We start from the raw sequence: 25019 nt of genomic DNA, 5'->3' as shown, positions 1-25019 counted from the left end.
TTTATAATATATATATATAAGTATGTTATAACTTGATAAAATATATTATATTATAATGTCATAAGTAATCTACATTCTTGTCTTTCAAAGGAATCTAGATTTGTCCAACCCATTGCCACCCCGCGACTTGTCTAGACATATGTGAAGGTGTGAGTGTGGCGACAAGTAGCCAATGCATGTACGTCATCAAGTGTGTGAGGGAGAAAGGAAGGGAAGCGAATGGCCCAATGTGGACCATAGTAGTCATGTACAAGGTTTGTTATATTTAATAATATCCTTCAATCAACTTGATCTACTCTTCATGCCTGAGGTTGTTGACCTGCTGTAGCCGCCTGTTGAAGAACTGTTATTAAGTTCATCGATGAAGGAGTAACCCCAGAAGTGGCAGCCGCTATAGTCCTTAGTTCATCCAAATGATTGGTAGCTCGAGCCAATGAATATATAGTAGACATGACCATGTTCATGTTGGACAGGTTGGATAAATCTGTTGAGAAGAATGTCTCGCGCTTGTCCACACCGAGTGCCGTGGCTGCTTTGAGGAAGTTGTCAATGTTCTCAATCTGTTGGAAAGCGATTGGTGTATGATTGATCTTCCGTATGCGATTGGGTTCGGTCAATGCATTGATCAGTTGGCATAGAATCACTCCAGAGCGTAGGTGGTGACCCAAAGGTGAGGCGTTGGGCAAATGCGATCCAAGATCCTTCAACTCGCACTTTAGCACCTTCTGTATCCATGTTCGAACAACTCCCTCCATCTCCTCTGGGTTCTTCAACGACAATCCTCTGCTGTTACTACTCTGGCTGCTGTTGCTACTGCTGATAATGCTACTACAACTGCTACTCCTGGGTGGCGTGCTCTTGGGTCCGAGTACAGAGAGAGGTTTGATGTCAAAGATGTTGGTAGTGACCTTGGTCGGTGACAGGTCCAGCTTGGCTCGGCCATTAGCCTTATTGATAATGATGCTTGGTTTTGTATCGGGTGTCTCCACTGTCATTCTAAGTTGTCGTCTCTCTGGACTTGATCTTCTGGCATTTACAGGTGAGTCGGCTGGCGACAATGACACTGGTGTTGTAGATTTGGATTGGCAGGTTGATGATGATGCGCTCTCCAAGCCCATCTTTGACGTTGAGGCAGTCGGTACTGATGACATTGAGTGAAGTAGTGATTGTGGTTGTGAACTGACTCTTGATAGCTTGCTGGTGGGTGATGACATTCCATTATAATTACTAATATTGGCACTGACACCTCCGCCACTACTACTACCCTTCAGACCCAAAATTCCAGGCAGGTCTGGTTGCGAATATGCCTTGGACAGTGATCCATTGGACATATGAGCACTCAGGTCTGGATGTGAGCATGCTTTGGATAATGGTGGAGTTGGTAAATGTATAATAGGTTGTTGTGATTGATTTGGATGAGGTTTGGTTGGTTCAATATCCTGGATAATATTGATCAGGTCCTGGAAAGGTGATGGGGATCAGTACCAAACTTCTCGCATATTGTCTGTCCAACACCATTACTTACATTCTTTAACTGTAATATATTGGTAAAGGTATTGTTGTGCATATATAGTTCTGGACATTTAATCCTGCTGGCAAGCTATTTATGATTGAAGAGAGATGAGTTAACAAACTAGTTAGACATCCTCCTGGAGGCAGGACAATATAATAAACATACATATGGAGGATATATAGTATCGCTGGCACTTGATGGTCTGGAATTCCAAGTGTTGCAGCATTGTTTCTTCAGGTCCTTGACCAAAGTATATATTTCTGTGATCTCCTCATCTATCAACGCTCGCCACTCTGCAAATACATTGACAACGTCATTTCCATACATTGCCGAAACAGTATTGTACAGTTCTGGATTGATTCCATTCAATCCACTGTTTGTTGTATTTTGTTGTTGGGATGGATTGACAGTACTGACGTTATTTCCAGAGACTGCCCACTGGTTAAAGTTGTTTTGGGCAAGCGCTGACTTGGTTTTAAGTCTAATGCTGTTGGATCCTTCGTTTAATTGTGACAGGAACTCTAGCAATACATTGTTGTTATTGCTGTTGGTATCGGCACCATCTCCAATGGCCTGCTCCAGAAATGGTAAACTGCTGTCCAATCCTTTTACACTTCCAAATCTTGGACGTGATGATGAAGTAGATGTAGAAGATGGCGTCGCGCCATCCAAATGTACTCTGGCTTCGGATGCCACACAGGAATCATTGGCGACTTCCAACTCCTTTGTCATCCTCGCAATATCCTTTTGCATATCGAATATAAATGTATCAATGTCCAACATCTCTCCTCCCATATCTCTTTCTCTGTATTCAACTATATTTCTAACTTTTATCTATTATCTTGTGATTGTCGAGAGTGAATGATTAAGTGATTAAAAGTCGAGTGAGTGCAGTGGCAGTGATTAAGTGATTGAGTGATGGAGTGAGTGAGAAGTGTTGATGATTGAGTATTTGAATCTAAATGGAATGAATGAGTGAATATATGAATGAATGTGTGATTGAATGACCAAGTTTATTTGCACATTAGACGATTCATCAACTCCTACAGGAAGGTACCAGCGTGATCACATCGATCGATGTGATATTTTGGGGCACAACAGTGTTTCGTCACTCACCCACTCTGATGAGATCACCCAACACCACTCACTCAAACAATCGATCATTGATGATTGGTCCAGAGGTTGTGGGTGGTACATTAAGACACACACAGGGTGACGTGTGATGCTAAAATGAGACTAGAGGAGAGATAATCACTATTATTAATCATTCTCATAAGACACTGTCTGTTATTTGTGTGTGATTAGTGAGGGTGGAGGAGGTTAAGGTGAGATAAATTGATGGATTGATTGATTGATTGATTGATGGATGGATGGACAGCAGCTCCTCTTTAGTTTATATGATTATTGATTGGATGGCTGGCTTGCTTGCTAGCTTGGTATTATTACTACTGCGCACGCACGCATGCGACCCATTGGACACTCGGTTCCTCTACTACAAGACTGACTGACTGACTCTGGTTTCTTCTTCTACTACTACTACTTGCTACTACTACTACTAACTATTCTAACAAACTAAATTTAGAACAATTTAGAAGATTGGAATGAACTGATCAATCTTCTGCTTCATGTCCTGACTGATGCACTCTGCAATCCAAACGATATTTCTGATCTCCTGCTCTCTCAATCTAACGTAGGCGTAAAAGACACCGTATCCGTACTGGTCCTCAAAGGCCATGCGGTTCAGCTGAACCTCGTGCTTGAAGAACGAGTCCTCCAGCGACGACTCGGCGTTGACGCCATCGGCAAAGAATGATCTGTATGAGCTGTAGACCTCCAAAATCTGACGAACACTGTCCGAGTCCTCAGCCTTGCTCAGCTTGGCAGTGCCCTCTGGGTAGAGCAGGCCAATGCCTGGGTACAACTTCTCACGGTCGTCCTTGGTCAGCTCTGTCGCTCCAAAAGAGTTAATAGTGATGTTGATCGATCTTCTGTCAGCCTCAAACTGTGAATAAGTTAAGTTAGTTAGTTGCTAGGACTTGCAAGAACACTTGTGTCTTCAATATCCTAAAACATACCTTGAGGATGTCGTTCATGATGAGAGAGGTCTGACCACCGAGCTCGTTGACGTAGTCATAAAAGTCCTCCAAGTATGCCTTGTACAAGGTGTTTCTGATGATCTCAATGTTCATCTCATCGAGGTCCTCCTCGCTGAGACAGTTCTGAATGTATGGCGCCAGTGGAGTATCAATGAGCACCGAGTTGTACAGGTCGGCAACGCTGTGCACGACGGACAGTGTGGCCATCGACTTGAACAGGCCGAGAGGGTGGCACTTCTCCACCAGCTCGGTGACGTCGCGCTCGTGCAACGTGCCAGTGATCAACAGGACGACGTTGTCAATCATGTAGCCGTAGCAGATGTAGTCCAAAAAGGTCGACAATGGCTCGACGGCCTGGTTACGGATGTGCATGAACTCGTCGACCAACTTCTGTGTAGCCTTCTCGGCGATTGTGGTCGTGTGAAGAGGTGATGGCTCTCCAGCGAGGAAATCGCCATAATCTGTTTGGCTGAGATGTAGCTTCATATCTGTTATTATTCGTCATTTCATTATCAATCGAGATATCAAGTATTGAGTTTGCATTCAAGAGTGTATGTGTGAGTGATGTAGAGAGTCGGTTAGTGATCAATCACTCATTCAATCATTCAATCATTAAAACATTCAATCAATCTTGGACGCGGTAGTCATACCTTCGAGGTTGTCACATTGACGCAAGTTGGAGTAGTCTGCAGCGGTGAGGATACCCTTTCTGAAACCTCTGAGCAAAGCCTCCAAGTATCCATCATCCTTGTTGAAGGTGAACATTCCACCATGTACTCTTCTGCTGAATAGACCCATATCTTTGACAATAATGTATATAGATAGATAGATAGATAAATAGATATAATGTTTAAATAAGAGGAGTGTTCTGAATACAAATAAATCAAAAAACAAAGGGATTGGATTGGGATAGCAGTAGTGTGTCAGACAGGCCTGTCAGTTGTTTCTGAGTGCGCTCAACAATATTGTCGTGTGTGGTAAGGGGTTGGTGAATGAGAGTGGGTGAGTGGAGATGACCAAAATGTCACTGGGATGATGGATAAGAACTGGTGAAGGAGCGTTCGACTCGATTATTTGTTTTTTCATAATTAAATTCTTTATTATCAATGTGAGTGTTTGTTGTGTGGTGAGTGCTTGTGGATGAATGAATCCCGTCAAGTCCTGGTTCAAGATGCCCAGGTCTGGCGTCCAACTAAAAAAAATCAAAGACCAGACACCAGTGTTTTCATTGACATATCTTGAACTTCCGAGATCAATCACCTGGCACATAACTTGACTGGTTTGATTGATTGACAACACCAGGTTGGTTGATTGGTTAATGATCAATTTTGATTGAACAATTCAATAGGTGATTACTTAATTAAGTTATTATTATTTGTATTGTAATAGTTGAAGTTATAAATGTTTGCGAAGTTCTCAAACTTACAAACAACATATAAACCCCTTTGCAAAGCTTTGATGAGAGTGTGTTTCATGACGAACTCAAACAAACAAAGAGGTCAACACAAAGTCAGAGTTTGACTTTGAAGATGCACTGCATTGTGGATGTTGGGGGTTACTGCATCATCGATGATTGTTATTGTTTAATCATTTATATACTAATACTTACATATATACAATATACATATAATATAATATAATAAACAATGACTGGAAAGAAGAAACAGAATTCAAAGCCAAAGACATTCGAAGTGACTGAGGCTGTCGACTTTGGCAATGGTGAACAAACTGCTCCAGTGGCTGCTGCAGCTCCATCCAAGGGTACTGCCACATCAAAGAAGTCTACTACCCCTGCTACCAATACTACAACTACTACTACCTCTGCACCAGTTGTCGCCACTCCAGTCCCAACACCTGCACCAGTATCCACAATCACAGCCAAACAAACATCCTCGACACCTTCCGCCTCAACAACATCTACAACTACAACAAGCGCTACGAAGCCAGTCACCACTACACCAACCGCCAAATCAAACAAGAAGACAGAGACAGAGACAAAGAGTGTACCAGATACATCATCATCAAAGAATGAGTCAGGCGACCACGACAAGAAGAAGAATGCTGCCGCTTCACAAAAGGCCGCCTTCACTGTGCAGCCCACCAAGAGATTCTCTGGCGATTCATTCATCTCAGTTCTGGGTGTCGATGAGGACACATCAGCCCAGCGCGAGGCAACCGTCGCCGGTGTCGACGACAAGGACAAGCCCAAGGCCAACCAGCAGGCCTTGCAAAAGAAGAGACAGGTTCTCACTGCCAAGCAGCTTGCAGAGATCAAGCTTGCCAAGCAGCGCGAGGAGGAGAAACTGCTCGAGTCATCAGTCAACACGTCGTCCGAACTCAAGAGATTCATCAGCAAATCATCAGATTCTAGCTCATCTGTGTTCCAGCTGCTGACATCACCAGCCGCCTCATCCGTCCTCATGATCATTTCACTCTGTCTCTTGGTACTCCTTGGTTACATCAGCTTCACCACACAGGCCTCTGAAATGAACTCGACCTACACCTTTGGCGTTGGTCTGATCGCCATTGTTATGGTGGCCTCTGCCGTTCTTGCAGCAATGTAAGTTACATTCTCCATATACTTGTTCATTCAAGACTAGTCCAGGTGCACTAACATGAATGATTGACTATCCAACTCGAACAGTGGCGGAAGCAAGTCCAACTCCAGTGGAAACAAGGCAAGTGTATCAAAGAGGAAGTTCATCCCAATGAGGACCAAGTAAATTGATTGATCGATTGATTGATTGTTAACCTTGGATATTGATCCTTGGACGCGCGTGTGTAATAAAGGGGATGCGATCGATTGATTATCAATCGTAGACCTCACCCTCACTCCTTATCCTTGCCCTTGCCCTCGCCCTTACCCTCACCTCTATCTAACCATCAAGTTCGCTATCAATGTACGGTCCTTTGGTTTATTATTGGGAACAGGGATTTTAGTTCTTGTTGTTGTTGTGATGGTCCTCATCCTCGTGTTGGTCCTCATCATGATCCTCGTCGTGCTCCAGGTCCTCATCGACTGTATCTTCTTGTGCCTTGATGTTGACAATCTCGTCGAACTTGGATGCCAAGATGGTGGTCTGTTTGGCGGACAGCAGTTGGCTGGCAACGTCCTTCTCCTGCTCCTTGCGTGGCACAGTGAATCGCTCCTGCAGCTCCTGCTCCAACACGTTGATCATGCCGGCTGTGGGCAGATCCTGCAACTCCTGCAGGAACTCCTTCTCGAGCTGTGCCAGCTCAGCGTCGGTCAGCTCGTCAGCGGCCTTGTCGAGCTGGATGGCGTCCATGATTGGCTTGGCCTTTCTGCTGCTCGTCAGGACGTCCTCGCCAACGTCGTTTCTAATCACTGTCTCGTCAGCTGCCTGCACCTTGGTGCCCTTCTTGTTGATTGGTGCGCCAAACTCATCCTCTTCGTTAATATCGTCCTCATTGTTCTCGTTGTCCTCGTTGTCCTCGTCCACCTTGAGCTCGTCCTCGGCGGCCGCCAGTTCTTCGCCATTCTCGAGGGCGGCAAGACGTGCCTGCTTGTCTTGCTCTTCCTTCTCCTTGGGCGTCAAGGGTGGTCTGACAAAGTGCTTGCTGAATGATGGCGTGTCGTGTTTCAGGTTGGGATCGTAGACGTTGTTGATGTTTTCGACGTCGACGCCCTCTGTCTTGAGCTGCTGCTTAAGCGTGGCGAGCTGTGCCTCAAAGTCGACCTTCTTGCCGTCCTCAAACTCCATGACGGCCTCTTGAATGTCGTCGTGGCGGTCCAGCACCAGGTTGCGATCGCGCGGCAGACGGTTGAGGATGGTCTTGTCAAACAGACGGTACTGGGCAAACTGCATCTCGTTGGGCGACTTGTTCCACGCCATGCACTTGTCGTTCATCTCGACGAGCCACTCGCGACGCGCCTTTGTCTGGATCTCTCTGATCTTCTGCTGCTTCAACTTGGCCAGACGCTTACGCTCCAGCTTCTGCGCGGCCTGCTCTTGACGGGCCTTCTCGAAACCCATGTCAATCAAGAACATCGACTTCTTCTGCTGCTCGCGTGCCACCTTGATGTGAGCCTTCTCTGCGGCCATCTTTGCGTGGTTGGCTTCGATTCTCTTGCGACGGTCCTCGATGAACTCGTTCTTGTACTGAACATGACGCTCCTCGGCCAAGAATGCAAGTCGCTTTAAGTTGTTTCGCATCTCTGCCTGCATGATCTTTCTGTGATGGATCAGTTTTGTGCCCCATTCTTGGCCACCCTGTACAACTAATCTATTCATTGTTTGTTGTTGTTTATATATAAGTTATGTGTACAGTGATTGGTGATTGAATGAATGATGAGAACATTCGTGTGTTCTTGAACTTTTGTCGACTTGAGTGTTTTTTTTGATCAATGACACAAACTTGAAAAAAAATACACTTTTGGCATTGTTCCAAGACAATTATCATCACTGGTCTATACTTATCCATGGAGATATCTTATCTTATTTCAATTAACAGTTCAATTCCATCAATTATACTAAATCCACTAATCAATCAATAAAGTCTGATTGTGATTGAATAGTATCAATCTGTTTTTGATCACTTGGGATAATATTTTAATCTAATCAGAATCATACAAGTTTTGAAATTTCAATTTACCAAGTTTGGTGTAAGTCTTGGTAATAATATGATGATCTAGACACTCATATTTCCACTCTCTTCTTTCTTGTTCTTGATGAATTCCATGATATAGTATTTCTCCATAACATTGTCAGCAAGCTCCTCACTACCTCGTAGTAGTCTCTTGGTGGAATATCCAAGATTCTGAGCCAAAGAATTGACTTCTTGTAAGTTGCTACAGTTGCTGGTACCAATCACAATCCTTCCGGTCTCTGACAAGTATCTCTCCGACTCTTTGATGTATCTTGATAGTAGTTGGTAGCCTGGGTCCAAGGTCTTCTCCGTTTGCAACTCCTTGATCACATTGGGGTTGTTCTGCCATGGATGGTTCCAGTAAATCCACTCGAATTTGCTACCCTCAGGCAAGGCATTGAATACATCACTCTCTAATACAAGTCCAGATAGGTTGTTCTGGCTCAAGTTGAGTTTGGTGGTCTCTACTGCATCGGGGTTAATGTCAACTCCAGTTGTCTTGGCACCAGCTCTTGACATGTAGACAGTGGTGATACCACTGCCAATGCCAACCTCTAGGAATCGGTCTCCAGGTTTAACCAATTGTAACAATTGTCTAGAGTACCAAGCTGACTCTGGGAAGTAGAATGGAGAATATACATTCGGATGTATATTAATCTTTAATCCATCAACATCCATTGAGTAAATATTCTGATGATCTCCAGCTTTTCTCAACATCTCAGCGACCTTCTCCTCCCAAACATGTCTCTCTTCAATCTTCATTCTATTTTATTTGATTGATTATGATAAAGTATGGAATATATTTATATATTATTGTTGTATTATTATTATTTGTTTATTATAGGATAAGAATATAATATAATATTTATTATTATACACTTGTGTAACAAATGGAACTCAATCAATAAATCATAACCAACCAACAATCATCCACATCGTATACAGCCAACCACTACCATGTATTCAAACAACCAAACCATCCTACCCAAACCTTTAAACAAAACAGTCAATACAAACCATAGAAGGTGTATACTTCCTTTAATATTTATGTTGTGTGTTGGAAAGTTGATCATACTCGTTGTTATTGTTAATCCAGTGATCACTCTCTCTCAATACCTACCATTGACTTTCTGGTATCCATAAGGTTACCACCTCAACAACAGTTTGTTAAAGGTATTATAGTATAGGTCTGTACCTCTAGAGGGTGTATAATTGATGTCCTACAACGAAATAGAATTGGTAGCCACTACGCTGGCTTTGTGCCCCCTCTACCACTTTGATCTCTAATTTCATCATCACACACCCACACTTACACCAATCACAATGCTTGTGTTGACTGGTCGTTGGGGTAAATGTAGATTAATAGGGTCATCAGCTACACCTACCTCTACTTTAAGTCAAAGGAGGGATTGCCACCCAATTATCAAATAAAGGGTGAGTTGATTGATTCAACATTTATTTTGAATATAGATAAATATTATTCTATTATGTTCCAGAGATAAGATACAGGGTACATGGCCTAAATCCTTCTGGAAATAAGATTTATTTCATAAGAATACTGAGGTTGAATCGACGCTTCTTTGATAGTATCTCAGACATACCATGAACTTCAAAGATCATGTCCATGTCCAAATCCTCAAAATATATTTGCAAACTAGTTTGTTAATATATTTTAACGATTAGGAGTACTCTGAGAGGTAGGATAGGAGGGATGCACGAATGATCATTCGTACTGTGAGGTCTAAGCGTAGATCTGATCCCGCCCAGATATCAAGGGGGGTACCCCATGATGGCCTAATTTAGCAACAAACACACCATCAAAAATACCTCCAAAATTATCAAAATTCACCATCATTGCAACAAAAGGGCCTCTGAGGTCCCCTCATCTGTTGTCATCATGAGAATCCTATTGTTAACCTAAAGGTGACATTGCAACAGTGTGCTAACAAACAAACAAACTAACAAACAAACAGTTTGATATACTATTTGCGAGAGATAGAGAGATACAGAGAGAGAGAGAGGAGATAAGATGATACACAGACTTTATCATTCGACAAAGTCGACAACATCATCATCATCATCGTCAGGCCAGCAAACACCAAATAAGGCATTGTCCGCGGAGAATCTCAGTCCATCATTGTCCGAGGCTCACACATTCTCTCAACAACAACAGCAGCAACCGGCAAATATAACATTGACACAGATAATCGCTTGTACACAATACCTTGAGACCAAGGCAGCCAAAGACCTTGGTGGAATCCTACTCGTCGACACATCATCCACAATCAAACAACAACAACAGGTCACAATTGACAAGATTATCGAACAAAGTAAGTTGGACCTAGTCCTGGGATTCCTCGCCCCAGCCCAGCCATTCACACACTCACACACTCACAATCACCTGATCAATCACAGATGACTTTGCAAAGTTGGATAACAATCCATATCTTGTAGTCAATATACTAAAGACATTATTGAGACGAAGTGATATAATCGATAGGAATACATTCCAGATGTTGATAATGAGTATGGCCATCAGGACCAATGAGAATCTCAATCTGTTTGTGATCAGAACACTCCTATGCAGTTTACCACGCGACTCCTATTCAGCACTCGAACATCTCTTTGCCTTTATCCTCCGATTCAGTATGGATACCAATGTAAGTATTGTACCCTAGGTCATGGATGCCATGGACCTGGTCCTGGACCATGGTCCATGGACCAAACAAACTACTCACACGCACACGATCAATCAATTAGACATCACTCACATCAGTTGCAGAACTATTCACACCATTGATATTCCCATTGAGTGAGGCTGAGAGTCTGGCACATCAACAACAACTACCACAACAAGTACAACACCAGAGGTCTGAGGATGAGATATCCATGGTCTCATCAACGCCTTCGCCAACAATGTCAGCCTCAGCCTCAGCCTCAGCTTCACCATCACTTCGCTCAACATCATCCTCGCCATCCCTGCGCTCAACTTCATCCTCATCATCACTGCGCACATCTGATAACAACAACAATAGTACCAACAAGTATAAACATCGATCTCGAAGTGTAATCATCCAGCTTCTCAACAACTACAGGACGTGCTTCAGTCGCGACCCGCTCACATTCAAACATACCGAGTCGGTCGGCCAATCAAACCACATCTTCTACGACACGGCCGTCGCCATCGATGAGGACGCAAGCGGCGGCGCATGGCCCGCGCACTACAAGTCCATCAAGGCCGAGGCAATCGACATGGCCATCGCCAGACTGCTGGTCCGCCAGTGTCTGGCCAGCACACAGCGTCTCTCTAACATATACCTCAACTCCAACTTGCTCAAGGACAGCCACATCCGCGAACCATTCAACTACGACAAGTACATCTATCACAACCAGTTGTCATTGATGATCCAGTTCCTGCACAATTGTCAACGCTTCAGTAATCAGCAGCAGGGCGCGGCGGCAGCCCCACCCCACACCGAGTCCTGCATCGACTCAAACATCGATCGTCGACGATTCAAGCTCAAGTTGTCGGTGGAAGCCAAGCTCAGCATAATTTCCAAGCACATTGTGTCAATGGCACATCACATCGATGATGAATGCCCTCGCGACATGATCCAAATGGTCGGTTTGCTGTCCGACATGATGATCGAGGACTTGTCATCTGAGGCACTGGCGCCCGAGCTAAGACTGGCCGCCCAGGAATGTCTGGCGCCCGTTGCCATCCTGGATACTACAGCACCCGACTCTCCTCCCTTTGGCGAGGAGGCCCTTCAGGACCTGACAGCACGCCTGCACATGCTGGGTCGCTACCTGGACCGCGACCTGCGGTCCGTCGCTGGCAACATTGCGGGCGACCTTGACGTGGAAAGCGAGCAGGCCAACAGCAAACTCTCTCAGCTCGCCAAGGTGCTGCGTCGCCTGTGTCGACACGTGGAGTCATTGGCCCTTCTGTGGATGCCCATCATCGAGTTTGAGGCGCAGCACTGCCGCCCCACTCACCTGTACAAAGAGGTGTATGATGGCTACTCATTGATTGACGCTGTGTGCAAGGAGGTCGAGTTGATGCTGGTCAATCAGAAGGCGGCATCAGAGGATCTGGTGACCATTGCCCGAGTCCTAAATCGGTTGACCAAGGCACTGCATCGATACGAGTCATCGTCCTCAGTGGCCGACAGCATGGGCGAGATCAACGGTAGCTTTGGTGGAAGCAGTAGTATTGGCAGCAGCATTGGAATGAGCATAAGTGGTAGCATGGGTGGTGGTGGCGACAGTGGCAGCAGTAGTAGCAACAGCAGCACCAACAGCACGCCAACAACATCACCTCGCAAGCAATACACCTCTGGCTCACTCTCGCCCAAGTCAACAATCTCATCAGCATCATCATCAACATCAACTTCATCAACGTCGGCAACATCATTATCATCATTCCAATTCATTATGAACAAGAAGGAGTTGATGATAGCATTGTACATTCAGCTGGACCTGCTCAAGAGCAGCTTGGATCAGTGGCGACGACTGTTGCATCCAAGGACACCGTCCAGTGGCGTGCTCAGACATCATACGAGGGTCAGCTTCATCATCAACGCCCTGTCACAGCTGCCAATCTTTACACGATACACATCCCATCCCTATTTTACCAGTCGGTCACTCGAGCCCTTGTCCGCACAGAACCGATCGTCCACCAAACTCACACTCCTACTGGCTCAGAAGCAGACATCATTGAGCAATGCCAATGTCAAAGTTAAGAATCTGGTCAATGTTATAAATACATACCTGTGTCCAACTTAACTAAGGTTAAGTTAAGTTAGTCAAACCATTCGTGATTGATTGGAACTATTCCAATTCCCTGCTTGATTGTGTGTTGTGTCCATGATTTACAAACGTACTTCCACCTCAAGTAAATAACTTAATTATATTTATTAATATGAAAAGTTATTAATTATTCCAGTCCCCCTCACACCCGTTGATCATCACAATCACACGAATGATTAATTCCACACCTTTTGTCATTCGTCTTATTATTTGTTTCCACACCAATATACATATAAGTATAAGTATATATTTCCATGACATATAATAATATAAATATTAATAGTAATAATAACAATGATATTACATTGATGATGCCAACCACAACGACAACGACAACGACAATGTCAAAGTCATCTCAACATTATATCAATGATCGTGGAGTTATCATGCATGTTCTTACAAATCGTACATTGATAAGGACTATAATGAATGCATTCAAGAGCAAGTCGTTGTACAAACAGTTAAGAATACACATCAATGACCCGGACAATGGCCTGCGAACAAAGATGGATCACTGGCGTGACGCATCATCAATCATTCGTCACAAACATTGGGGTCTGCTACGCTACCGCATGCAACAAGGACATCCCCTAAACTTCACCTTTGACTCAGCATTTGACGTCTGCGCCGCCAAGGACATTGATAGGGACACATTCATGGCCGTCTACACTCGCTATCAATCATTCTTTATAAAGACAGAGGCATATGCTGAGGCGATCAAAAGTGATAACATGATTGTTGTGCAAACCCTGTTGCACCAGACTGTTCCTGTAACCTTTGACAGGGACCCTCAGCGACTGGAGGATGCCGCACTATCATGTGATAAAACATTCAAGATGCTCAAGTACCTTATGGACTCGGGATTGTTTGACAATAGCGTGCTCTGGACACGCAACTACTCTTGGTACTGGGTGTTCAGTGCATCTCCCTCGGCAATCCGATTTATCCTGGATCCCGCCAACTTTCCACAAGTACTCATCGACAAGATCAAAGCCCGTGCACCACATCACCCGGATCTCTTGATTGCCCAAGGTGATCAGCAATTGATCGATAAACTCCTCTTCAAGGATGGCAAGAAACTGTTTTGGGCGCAAGTCTCGAGTGATTGGATGCACCCACAAAGTGTCACACCAGCTGATCAACTGGCGCACTTTGAACGAATCATTCCCGAGGATGAGGAATTGAATGATCAGGCAAGGATGATACTTGAATCCTTCAATGATGCGTGGAAGATGTATGTGTGTCCGGGCACACAACATGTGGACATTGGACCTGATCAACGATTGGTCTTCATCAAATTGAGCGAGATCCTTATCGATTGGTCGCAACACTTTGACAAGCTTGGCGAGTACATCATGCGCGAATACATCAAGACTGGAGACTGTGCTATGCTCCAATACTTCTTCATCCACCGACGACAATGGGCAAGAACTTCCACCATACAAAGTGACACTGCAAAGTTGATTGAAATGGTCATCAAGCATGGCACCATCAAGCAGGTCGTTTCCATTTTTTGCTCGCATTTTAAACATCGTGGAGAACACTGAGGAGGCAGGCGGGGAGGCCTTAGACAAAAACAGTTACTTTGGCAGTGAGATGTTCAACTCATTCATCAAGGCCGACAACTGGGTCAGCAGCATAGAGGTCATCCTTATGTTGAACCAATGTAAGGTGGTGCAGGCCGGTATGGGCCATGACGACCCCAAGGCACTCCACTGCCCGATTGGGGTGCTCAGGTTCCTGCTCTCTGATGAGATAAAGATATTCACAAAGGAGCAGGTGTTGAACAATCTAGTTCTGGACATCAACCACATTGAGTACATACTCAAGTTCAAACCCACGCTACTCAAGCTTGATACATCACTGGAGCCACTGGTACAATGTGCGTTGATCAATGGCCGCATGGACATACTTAGTTCACTTCTCAATCAAATCCCACTTCCCAATCTTAAGCGAATGAGAAAGTTACTCAATTACACTCTCATTACATTTGGAAATTCCGAGGCGATCAAGATGTTTGCCAAGAAAGGATTGATCCCCAAGAAATCAATCATTGAACTGTTGGCAAGGCGTGGCGACTGTGGTCTATTGGATATCGTCATGGCCAACATGCCCAGTTTGTTCAATAAGCAACTTAATAATGGAGCAGATGGTCCAATCACAGTCATTCCATTCTCTGTGGTGGTCGAGCAAGCCATTAAGTGGGGACAGGTTGACATGGTCAAGCACATCTACTCGCACAAAGGCAGCAAGATCCATTTGATCAAACATCACAGTACTGCTGTTAGTCTTGGCCATGTCGAGCTGTTGGCTTATCTCTGGGAAGTGGAGCCAGTAGAGAATTATGAAGAGGTGGAGGAGTTGTTCAACAAGGCCATCAACACTGGCCAAATTGGATCATTGGTGTGGCTACTCAATCATGTTGATGATGATACAAGTGCACAGCTTATGGCAGGTCCAATCAACATTAAGGAAGCAATTGGAAATAATGACATACCAATGTTGCGTCATCTGATTGACAATGGTGGAGTACTGGATTTGAGGTCCATTCACAATCTTAAGACATACCAGTCCAATCCAGGAATTCAATCATTCATAGCGCAGTACAAGGATCAAAGGGCGCAGCAAAACAATACCCTCAAGCGTCGATCGTCCAGCTCAAATCCTCGTCCAAGTAAACAATCCAGAAAGAAATAAAATGGATAATAATAATAATGATCAAAAAATATTATACTTCGAAGTTTGTCCCTCCCTGACTATTCAATCACCCGCTTCAACAACAAATAACTCTCGAATCAATCTAATCACTTGATCATTTCAATCTCTTGATCACTCGATCACTCAATCATTAATCACACAATCACAACACAACCCATCACTTGATCACACCAATCCTTGGATCACTCAATCACACTTACATAATGAACAGCATTGGTGATCGAGGTGTAATAGTTCATGTGTTGACTAATCGAACATTGGTGAGAACCATCTTTGAGTCGATTCGCGCGATTCTTACACATTGGAGGTACAAGTTATATATCCATAGCAAGAACAGTGGACTTAGGACAAAGTACAATGACTGGGTGGACGCCAAACTAATGATCGAATACAAACATTATGGTCTGATACGTGATCGAATCAAACGTGGCCTACACATCAACTTTGACCACAATGCCGTCTTGTCCATATGTATTTCAAGAAACATTGATCAGGATACATTCGACACTGTGTACAAGAGATATCAATCATACTTTGACAAGAGCAATTCATATTACAATGCAATCAAACATGATAATTTGGTTGTCGTGAAGACATTGTTCCATCAGACCTATCCCGTGACCTTTGAACGAGTCGATCTGTTACTCAAGTTTGCATTGTTGGGCGATGGCTTCAGTGTGCTCAAGTACTTTATGGACTCTGGACTGTTTAACAACAGCATCTTGTGGCAGAAGGTGAATGAAAGTGATCAGATGTACTGGGACAAAGTGTACAGGGCACCTCCCTCGTCCATTCGACATATACTTGATCTAGGCCACTTTCCACAACCACTCATTGATCATATCAAGTCACTTGCCAATCAATATGTATTCGATCTGATGTTGAAAGGAGATCTACAACTGATCAATGATCTAATGTTCAAGGATGGAGTCAGGCTGTTTGGAGGACCCATCACAAGTAAGATGTTGTTGCCCTTCGACTTCCCACCAGCTGAGCAACTGGCACACTTCCAACGAATGTTGCCAAACTCCACAACCGCCACCTCGGCCGAGACGAGCGATGTGATTGCAAAGTCAAAAGAGCGAGTGACGAAGATATCAATCCCGAAAGAGTACATTGATCATCATGGACTGGACATTGGCGATGATGCACGTACGATCTTTGTCAAACTCAACAATCTGGCGATTGATTTGAAGGGTGATATTCGTGATGAACTTGGACTGGCCTCGTACACCGTCTCCCAATACATCATCACTGGTGACTACATGCTCTTGCCACACATGATATCCACTCACATCAAGTGGCCCCCAACAAGATTTCACAATACTGTTGGAGATGTTAATGAACTTTTCAGGCTGATTATCATACAAGGCAATATTATCCAGGCACTGGTATCATACGAGATCTTGAACAATATGTTTGAGAGTCTGCCTCAAGATGACGAGAATCGTCCAACACCAGCATCATCATTCCCATCAAATTCATTTTATTATTCATTGTTCAACAATTTTGTAAAGGCCAATGACATGACAAAGAGTCATCCAATCATCCAATACTTCATCAGCAAGAACAGGAATCATCGACCAATTCCCAAGGACCATGAAGAAGATTATTTCCGAGGAACACAAAGTTTGAAATATTGTTTAATGTCTGGTTCAAACTACCATAGCCTATGTACCGAGATGGGAAATGTCGTCCTCCAGCTCCACCACATTGAACAATTGATCCGAGACCATCCCGAGCTTCTTGGCAGGACCAACTTTGCACTCATGGTTCAGGTAGTGGCATTCTATGGTCGAGCCGACTTGCTCCAGGCACTCATTGATCGTGCTCCACATAATTGTATCAAGAAGACAATAGGGGATAAAATGGCCAATGACAAATATTCAACAAGTCGTAGCTTGGATGTCATCAAACTGTTTGGCAATCATCGAGTGCTCAAGTTTGGCACTGACACGAATATGATCAAAAGTGGACTCTTTGGAGATTTGGACATGTTTGATTATCTTGGAGTACATTGCCAACTTCATGGAGGACAAGAAGGCGCAAAGTCGATTGTTTGTGACCATTGTGTTGGAGTCTGCCATCCTCAATCATCGTGTTGACCTCGTCAAGCACATTTACTCACGACACAGAGTGTACGTGGGAACCAAGCAACATCACATCATCGCCGTTAGGTATGGCAACATTGAACTACTGGAGTATCTTTGGAATGTCGATCCTTTATACCCACGAGATATTGATATATTATTTAGTGAAGCAATCAATATTGGACATATTGAGACATTGGATTGGATGATCAATCAATCAAATATCACTCATGATTGGACTGTTTCTGATAAACTCAAGGAAGGTCCAATCAAGATCAATGATCTAATTGATAAGAATCACATTGCAATGATTAGTCATTTGGTTAATATTGGTGCAACACTTGATTTGATGAATGTCCATACACTCCCAAAGTATCAGTCAAACTGGTAGAGGTTGACATTAACCTACAAACTCTCCAGTTTTACATTACAATCAAAGACATGTCACTGTCAAGGGGAGTACAAGTGTCTGAGTTCAACCGACAACTTACCCAATGGAATGTAGAGAATAATATTGGAGGACATACTGTAGGTCAAGCGACAAATTTCAGGATCGAAATGATGATACCACCTCACAATCATCGATTTCTTTTCATTCGGTAAGTAGTATTAATGTTCAATACTAATATCAACTACTACTAATAACTAACTTGCAAAACAGTATACCAGAGACAGCATTCATATCGCATTCAAGGTATCAAGCACTCCCCAATGATATTAAAGATAATGACTGGCCATCTACCTCACTTCCTGACTTTCTTGTTGAGGTTAGATCAAAGATTGACATTCTCCAAGAACTAAAGATTAGGATGTGTCGATGGATCCAAGCTGGTGTCAAGTCCGTTATTCTGTTTGATTATATTGGATACAAAGAAGTCAATCATCCAGAACATATTCCTCCAAGTGCATATATCTATTGTGACGCCTATGGTGGAGCAATCCCCGACACAATCATACAACAAGTTAACCATAATATCGAAAAGGTCAACATGGAGATCAATGAATACATCAATAGTATCCAACAATTGAAATTGGAACTCCCTGGTTTACCACCACATAGCACTAATGCGAGTGTCAAAGAGTTAACAAGGCTTCAACAAGAACTCAAACAACTCCAAGAGTTTCAACATGAGTATTTCAACAACCTAATTCCAGTTGTTTCAATCAATCATCGATACGTGTGTGATTGTTCTAAGTGTGGAAACATTCAACACGAAGTGAACGAGCAGTTCCCCTATGTCTATTATCGACAAATTTCACTCAATGGTCCCAATTCTAGGAACATCATTATTCATTGTGTTGGTGCTGTTAATGGAGCCCCCAAATTCCATAATGGAGCCTCCAAATCAATCTTTCAACAATCCCCCTATGATCAATCAAACACCATTATTATTCAGGGATGTAGTTTGATACAAATACGTATATATAAATAAACAAACTTATACTTTTGTTTGTCATGCAATTATAATTATGATAATGTTAATTAATTGGATAGCCTTATTAGGATATTGACACGTCGTTGTAGGCATATTGAATGAATCAACCAGTTAACTTCTCGAGTTTTAAAGTTTACAAAGGTTCGCGATAACCTAGGTGAAGATCAATCTTTGCGAGCTAAATTCTTAAGTTCATCGCACTCAACTACTGGCAACTAATATATATATATGATTAAGTGTGTTGTTTGAGATTATGAAGTAGTTATAAACATCACTGTTCACTTACACATAATAGTTACATATACATTTATTCATACATACAATGTCATCTCAAGAACGTGGACCAATCATACAGGTGCTTACTAATCGCATGTTGTTCAGGACAATAATCAAGACGCTTTGGACTAAATCTACTGATATAAAGTTCATTCAACTTTCATTCTCAGTTCGTACAACTATTGCGATGAAGTACGATCATTGGGTCGATGCAGCCGAAATCATAGAGTACAATCACTTTGGTCTGCTACGCGACCGACTCAAACGCAACCTTTACATCAAGTACGCACCCGAGCGCGCCAACAACATGGTGTGTCGCGCCAACAAGATCGACGGCGACACATTCGCAGCATTGTACAACAGATACCAAGTACACTTCAAACATTATAAAGAGTACAAGATGGCGATCAAGTGGGACAACCTGGTTGTCGTGAAGACTCTGTTGCATCAGACCTATCCCGTAGCCTTCCCGCGAAACAATAAGTTGCTGATTCACGCCACCAAGTCGCTATCGTACACCGTGCTCAAGTATCTCATCGACTCGGGATTGTTTGATTGTTCAGTGCTCTATCGACCACAACTGGAAGAGGACGACCCTTCAATCAAGCATGTTAGTTGGAGCTCAGTGTTTGCCAACTCCCCTGAATCAGTCAGATACCTCCTCGACCCTGGCAACTTTGATCAAACATTCATCGACCTTGTCCGACGAAATGCATGTCAACATGTCGAGTTTATAATGATGAGGGGCGATAAGCAGTTGATCGATGATCTATTGTTTGACGCACTTGGCAAACCATTGTTTGGCGATCAACCAATCAACAGTCAGATGATGTTGCTTGAAGCCACGCCCGAGGAACAGTTGGCGCACTTCCTTCGCTTCCTCCCCCTGGACAACACTAGAGTTGAGCGAGCAAGTGTACCGCTTGATGTCAATTCCAATGACATACTTTCGATGGTCAAGGACTCCATCCCAGAGTATATTCAGATTGATCCAACGTTGACTACAAAGGCTGTGGCATTGAGTCACGATCAGCTTCTAGTGTACAGGATGCTCTTCCAAATGGAAATTGAATGGAGGAATCACATCTCTGGTGACAGCTTAGTTTCAATCATCGTACGGCATTATCTGAAGACGGGGGATTGCCAACTCTTGCCCATGCTCTTCCACTCGCCACCATGGATCGTCCCCTCCGAGTTCCACAAGTACATCTCTGGACTTTTCAACCTGCTCATCAACTATGGCAACGTTGCACAGACAGCGATCATCTACACATTGCTGGCACAACTGCTCCAGACCAATCATTTGCAAGATCTCATGACTGTGTTCTTCGATCCAACAATGATGTACCATTCATTCGCCAGTGCCAAGGATGTGGCCAAAAGCTTCCAGGTCGTCAGATACCTCAACGCACGCCACGTCGTCCAAACTGATATGGGAGTGCTCTGCAGGAAGTTCCTTGGCACGCCTGAGATGTTACAGTTCCTATTGTCCGACGCCAGCACAATCTTCTCAAAGGACCTGATCATCAGCAACACGTTCTTTGGCATCAGTCACATCGAGTACATCGTCCGCAACAGACCAGAAATAATGCGATTGGTTCATCACAACGATCACCTCATTCTATTTTTGGCATTCTTTGGACCTACCAACAACGAACTGCTCACCCAGCTCCTGGACCTCCTCACACCTGAGCAACTCTTGGCCAACTCTGCAAAGGGGCGCGTACAGACCGCGATCGTGGCATCAGCCATGTCTAACTTGGACTTGATCAATGTGATTGCCAAAAAGATCCAATTGAATCGAGATAAAGTGGCCTCCAAGGTGGGACGTGTTGGAGATGTAGCACTATTCCAAGCTGTGCTCGCACATATTGTCGCGCCAGAGGGCGAGGACCTGGAGACCACCCGACAATCCTTTATATCCTCAGTTCTCGAAAAAGCCATTGACCTACATCAGATGGCACTGGTCAAGCATATCTTTGAACAATTTGGAGATCTGGTCCTTAGTGCTCGTTCTTACATTGGAACTACAGCGGCTCATGGCAATATGGAGATGTTGGCATATCTCTGGCAGGTGGACAAGTATGAGGAGATGGCCAAGTTGACTAAAGATGCTATCAATGGTGGCCAAATCCAGGCGTTGGACTGGTTGCTCAATCAAGCTGACAAGGTGACATATGATCGAATCAAGGCCCATCCCATCAATATCAACGATCTAATAGTCAACCATTACATTGATATGTTGCGACATTTGATTGACATTGGTGCTACACTTGATCTGAGCACCGTCGACAAATTGCCAGAGTACCAGAACAATCCAAGCATTCAATCATTAGTCGCTCAATACAAGGAACAAAGAGATAACAACCTCAAGAGAATGAATGATGGCTCATAAAACAACATTTGCAAGAGGAATAAGAATAATTAGAATAAATTAGATTGTGTAAGGGTCTGGAATCATTCAGGAATGATTCCCAACCCACACCTAGTCTTTGGGCCTATTTGAAAACGATCTTAAGATCAGCATTCAGTCATTTGATCTTATGAACACGCGAATGGCACAACAACAGATACATAATAGAGATGATCATCATCATGGACCAATCATGAAGGTCCTCACCAATCGAATGTTGTTCAGGACAATCATCAAGGTGACATTGCCCAAAGAGACATACAGGAGGTTCATCGCACACATACTTAATAGAGACAACAAGGTCATAGTTGGCCTATCAACCAAGTATGATCAATGGGTAGATGCTCAACATATAATCAATAACAAACATTATGGACTGTTGAGAGATCGTATCAAACGTAGACTTCACATCAACTTCTCATTCGACGCTGTGATGGAATTGTGTAGATCGAATGACATTGATCACGACACATTCCTTGCAGTGTATAACCGGTATCAATCTTACTTCTCACAGCGAGCAGCTTATATTGAAGCAATCAAACATGACAACCTTGTCGTGGTGAAGACTCTGTTGCACCAGAGGGAACCCGTGGCATTCGATCGCGACTTTGGTGTGCTCAGCAATGCAACCTTGGCCCCAAACTTCACCGTGCTCAAGTATCTCTTGGACTCTGGCCTGTTCAACAACAACGAGCTATGGGACAACATCAATCATTCTTGGGACTCGGTGTTCAAGACATCATCGTCATCCATCAGGTTCCTACTCGACCCTCACAACAACTTCCCTCAGCCACTCGTTGATGCGATCAAGAAACATGCGACTAGCTGTGTCAAGTCGGTTATGGCTACAGGTGATCTACAGTTGGTCAATGAACTGTTGTTCAAGGATGATGGAACAGTCAAGCTGTTTGATGATCCGATCACAACATATATGATCATACCTGGTATCACACCTGCTGAGCAACTGGCACACTTTAAACGCATGCTCCCGCCCCACGAATGGATTGAAGAGGTCGCACGGGAGAAGATGGCCAAATATGCATACCCAGATTCAACTCACGACTTTATGACGGAGCGAGACATGGACCCATCACGCTATATCAAAGACGACTTTGATGTAGAACAGATGATGGTCTTTCTCAAACTTGGAGAACTCGAAATTGATTGGGCTTCTGATCCCAATGCGATCGAGCTCACTCACTACATGGTGTACGAATACATTAAGACGGGTGACTGCAAGCTCATCCCATACTTTATCACTGGCCCATCATGGTATACGTTGAGAAACTTCAAAGTCGATGTTTCAAGACTCTATTCAATGATCCTCCAACATGGAAACTTGGCCCAAGCTATGATGGCCACATCTTTCTTCGACACGCTCCAGCGAACTAATGTCGTTCAGACCTTGGGGCAGATCAGGAGCAGGTTCATGGTACCCTTGTGGATGCCCTTTCTCAAAGCTGACGACATGACACATAGTTTCGAGATCATCAAGTATTTCAACTCCAGGAATATCGTGTCCACTAGTAATAATGTCGATCAAACAATCAATGTATTCCGCGGCACCACTCAGATGTTGGACTTCTTCTTATCGAATGACAACAAGATGTTTCTAAAGCATGTTGTGATGGATAGCCTTATCCTTGGACTTGATCACATTGATCAACTTGTCAAGTCCATTCACTCATTCAATGGAATCAGTGTGAGTGATGTTGTACCAATGTTACAACTTGCTTCAATATATGGACGCATGGACCTGGTATCAGTCATCACCAATGTCATCAACACACCAACAAATAACGATATGATCAAGAATGAATTGATCCCTAGCATTGTGGCCATTGCCCCACTGGAGGTCGTCAAGTGGATGGCACAACAAAGATTGATCGATGCCAAGATGGTGGCTCAACAGATTGGAGAGCGTGGCGACTGTGAGATGTTTGAGTGTGTTCTCGAGCATGAAACCAGCGAAAACAGTGAGAGCATTGTTTGTTCAATCCTGAAGCATGCCATCACCAAACATCAAGTCAAACTAGTCAAACATATCTATGGACACAAACTGAAGGTGAATGGAAGTCAATACATGGATGCAGTCACTTGTGGCAATATAGAGATGTTGGAATTACTCTGGAGTTTAGATCATCCCATATCCGATGTAAATCAACTCAAACAAATGGTCCAGGAATCTGCAAATAATGGACATCACGAGACAATTACATGGCTATTCAATCGGGTAAATCAGGAGACTCGTGAACTCTTCATCAAGACTTGTAATATTAACATGGATATAGTGAAAGAAAACAATGATATGATAACACTTAGATGTCTTGAGGTACTTGGTTTAATTAATTAATTATTATATTAAATGATCATCCATTGTCATTCCAACAAATTAAAATATTTATTGTTTCTTCATTGGACATCCTTTGACACAGTTGAAGAAAGGGAATTTACATTGTTCAATGGGTACTGTACCTTCGTTTAAACACTTTTGATATTCATTCATACAGAAATCCTGGCAAATATCTTGTCCAACTGAAAATCCTATTAATAATATAAATACAAATATTAATGGTAAATAATATTTAAAAAGTGTCATCTTATTTATATTGGAAATTTAATATAATTGATTGATTGTAATTATAGTATTCCAAAATAGTATAGTGCAGTATTATTTAATGTGTTGGAAAATAATAATAATCAACACAATGAATGTTGATTGATTGATTGATAGTGTGTGTGAGTGGGTGGAAGAAGTGTCAATCCAGTATTATTCATTGTAAGGTTGTCAGGAAGGACATGGGGTTGATGTATTGGTGTGTGAACGAACGAACATCAATCCGGAGAGAATGATTGAATTCCAAAAAAGGTAAATGGATATTCACTTAATTTAACAACAAAAGGAATCAGATATCCGTTTTAAGCGGTAAAACTTTAGAGGCATGGACAAGTAGGTCTAATATCATTAAGAGTGTGTTGACTAATAGGACATTGATCAAGTATCATTGAAACATCGGGTGATCACAAGGTTTCACTAATTTGTTTGAACGATTAATA

At 43.3% G+C, this 25019-nt stretch overlaps 11 protein-coding genes across 11 annotated transcripts; 7 read left to right on the top strand and 4 right to left on the bottom strand.

The window, feature by feature from the left end:
* Positions 1 to 299: 299 nt before the first annotated feature.
* Positions 300 to 2308, bottom strand: SAMD00019534_032630 (hypothetical protein; the record flags this gene model as incomplete). The annotated part of the gene is made up of 4 exons (XM_012901396.1): positions 300 to 1141; positions 1229 to 1439; positions 1526 to 1600; positions 1679 to 2308. 4 exons carry the CDS (start codon positions 2306 to 2308, stop codon positions 300 to 302), a joined length of 1758 nt encoding a protein of 585 aa, XP_012756850.1.
* A 793-nt stretch (positions 2309 to 3101) lies between these two features.
* On the bottom strand, positions 3102 to 4407 carry SAMD00019534_032620 (hypothetical protein; the record flags this gene model as incomplete). The annotated part of the gene is made up of 3 exons (XM_012901395.1): positions 3102 to 3515; positions 3589 to 4097; positions 4260 to 4407. The coding sequence occupies 3 exons, from the start codon at positions 4405 to 4407 to the stop codon at positions 3102 to 3104; spliced, it is 1071 nt and encodes a 356-aa protein (XP_012756849.1).
* An 848-nt stretch (positions 4408 to 5255) lies between these two features.
* SAMD00019534_032610 (hypothetical protein) lies at positions 5256 to 6332 on the top strand (the record flags this gene model as incomplete). The annotated part of the gene is made up of 2 exons (XM_012901394.1): positions 5256 to 6169; positions 6254 to 6332. 2 exons carry the CDS (start codon positions 5256 to 5258, stop codon positions 6330 to 6332), a joined length of 993 nt encoding a protein of 330 aa, XP_012756848.1.
* Positions 6333 to 6545: 213 nt separating this feature from the next.
* On the bottom strand, positions 6546 to 7862 carry SAMD00019534_032600 (hypothetical protein; the record flags this gene model as incomplete). Its single annotated transcript, XM_012901393.1, has 1 exon — positions 6546 to 7862. The coding sequence occupies one exon, from the start codon at positions 7860 to 7862 to the stop codon at positions 6546 to 6548; it is 1317 nt and encodes a 438-aa protein (XP_012756847.1).
* Positions 7863 to 8259: 397 nt separating this feature from the next.
* Positions 8260 to 8895, bottom strand: SAMD00019534_032590 (hypothetical protein; the record flags this gene model as incomplete). The annotated part of the gene is made up of 1 exon (XM_012901392.1): positions 8260 to 8895. One exon carries the CDS (start codon positions 8893 to 8895, stop codon positions 8260 to 8262), a length of 636 nt encoding a protein of 211 aa, XP_012756846.1.
* A 1351-nt stretch (positions 8896 to 10246) lies between these two features.
* Positions 10247 to 13005, top strand: SAMD00019534_032580 (hypothetical protein; the record flags this gene model as incomplete). The annotated part of the gene is made up of 3 exons (XM_012901391.1): positions 10247 to 10547; positions 10633 to 10877; positions 10978 to 13005. 3 exons carry the CDS (start codon positions 10247 to 10249, stop codon positions 13003 to 13005), a joined length of 2574 nt encoding a protein of 857 aa, XP_012756845.1.
* Positions 13006 to 13454: 449 nt separating this feature from the next.
* Positions 13455 to 14576, top strand: SAMD00019534_032570 (hypothetical protein; the record flags this gene model as incomplete). Its single annotated transcript, XM_012901390.1, has 1 exon — positions 13455 to 14576. The coding sequence occupies one exon, from the start codon at positions 13455 to 13457 to the stop codon at positions 14574 to 14576; it is 1122 nt and encodes a 373-aa protein (XP_012756844.1).
* Positions 14577 to 14625: 49 nt separating this feature from the next.
* SAMD00019534_032560 (hypothetical protein) lies at positions 14626 to 15726 on the top strand (the record flags this gene model as incomplete). Its single annotated transcript, XM_012901389.1, has 1 exon — positions 14626 to 15726. The coding sequence occupies one exon, from the start codon at positions 14626 to 14628 to the stop codon at positions 15724 to 15726; it is 1101 nt and encodes a 366-aa protein (XP_012756843.1).
* A 401-nt stretch (positions 15727 to 16127) lies between these two features.
* On the top strand, positions 16128 to 17852 carry SAMD00019534_032550 (hypothetical protein; the record flags this gene model as incomplete). The annotated part of the gene is made up of 1 exon (XM_012901388.1): positions 16128 to 17852. The coding sequence occupies one exon, from the start codon at positions 16128 to 16130 to the stop codon at positions 17850 to 17852; it is 1725 nt and encodes a 574-aa protein (XP_012756842.1).
* A 1791-nt stretch (positions 17853 to 19643) lies between these two features.
* Positions 19644 to 21941, top strand: SAMD00019534_032540 (hypothetical protein; the record flags this gene model as incomplete). Its single annotated transcript, XM_012901387.1, has 1 exon — positions 19644 to 21941. A coding segment is annotated over one exon (2298 nt), but the record flags the coding sequence as incomplete, so codon positions are not given.
* Positions 21942 to 22092: 151 nt separating this feature from the next.
* SAMD00019534_032530 (hypothetical protein) lies at positions 22093 to 24293 on the top strand (the record flags this gene model as incomplete). The annotated part of the gene is made up of 2 exons (XM_012901386.1): positions 22093 to 24195; positions 24285 to 24293. The coding sequence occupies 2 exons, from the start codon at positions 22093 to 22095 to the stop codon at positions 24291 to 24293; spliced, it is 2112 nt and encodes a 703-aa protein (XP_012756840.1).
* Positions 24294 to 25019: the final 726 nt, after the last annotated feature.

Source organism: Acytostelium subglobosum (genome assembly GCF_000787575.1).
Source record: "Acytostelium subglobosum LB1 DNA, scaffold: scaffold5, whole genome shotgun sequence".
Lineage (NCBI taxonomy): Eukaryota > Evosea > Eumycetozoa > Acytosteliales > Acytosteliaceae > Acytostelium > Acytostelium subglobosum.
This window is presented reverse-complemented; position numbering and strand designations above follow the sequence as displayed.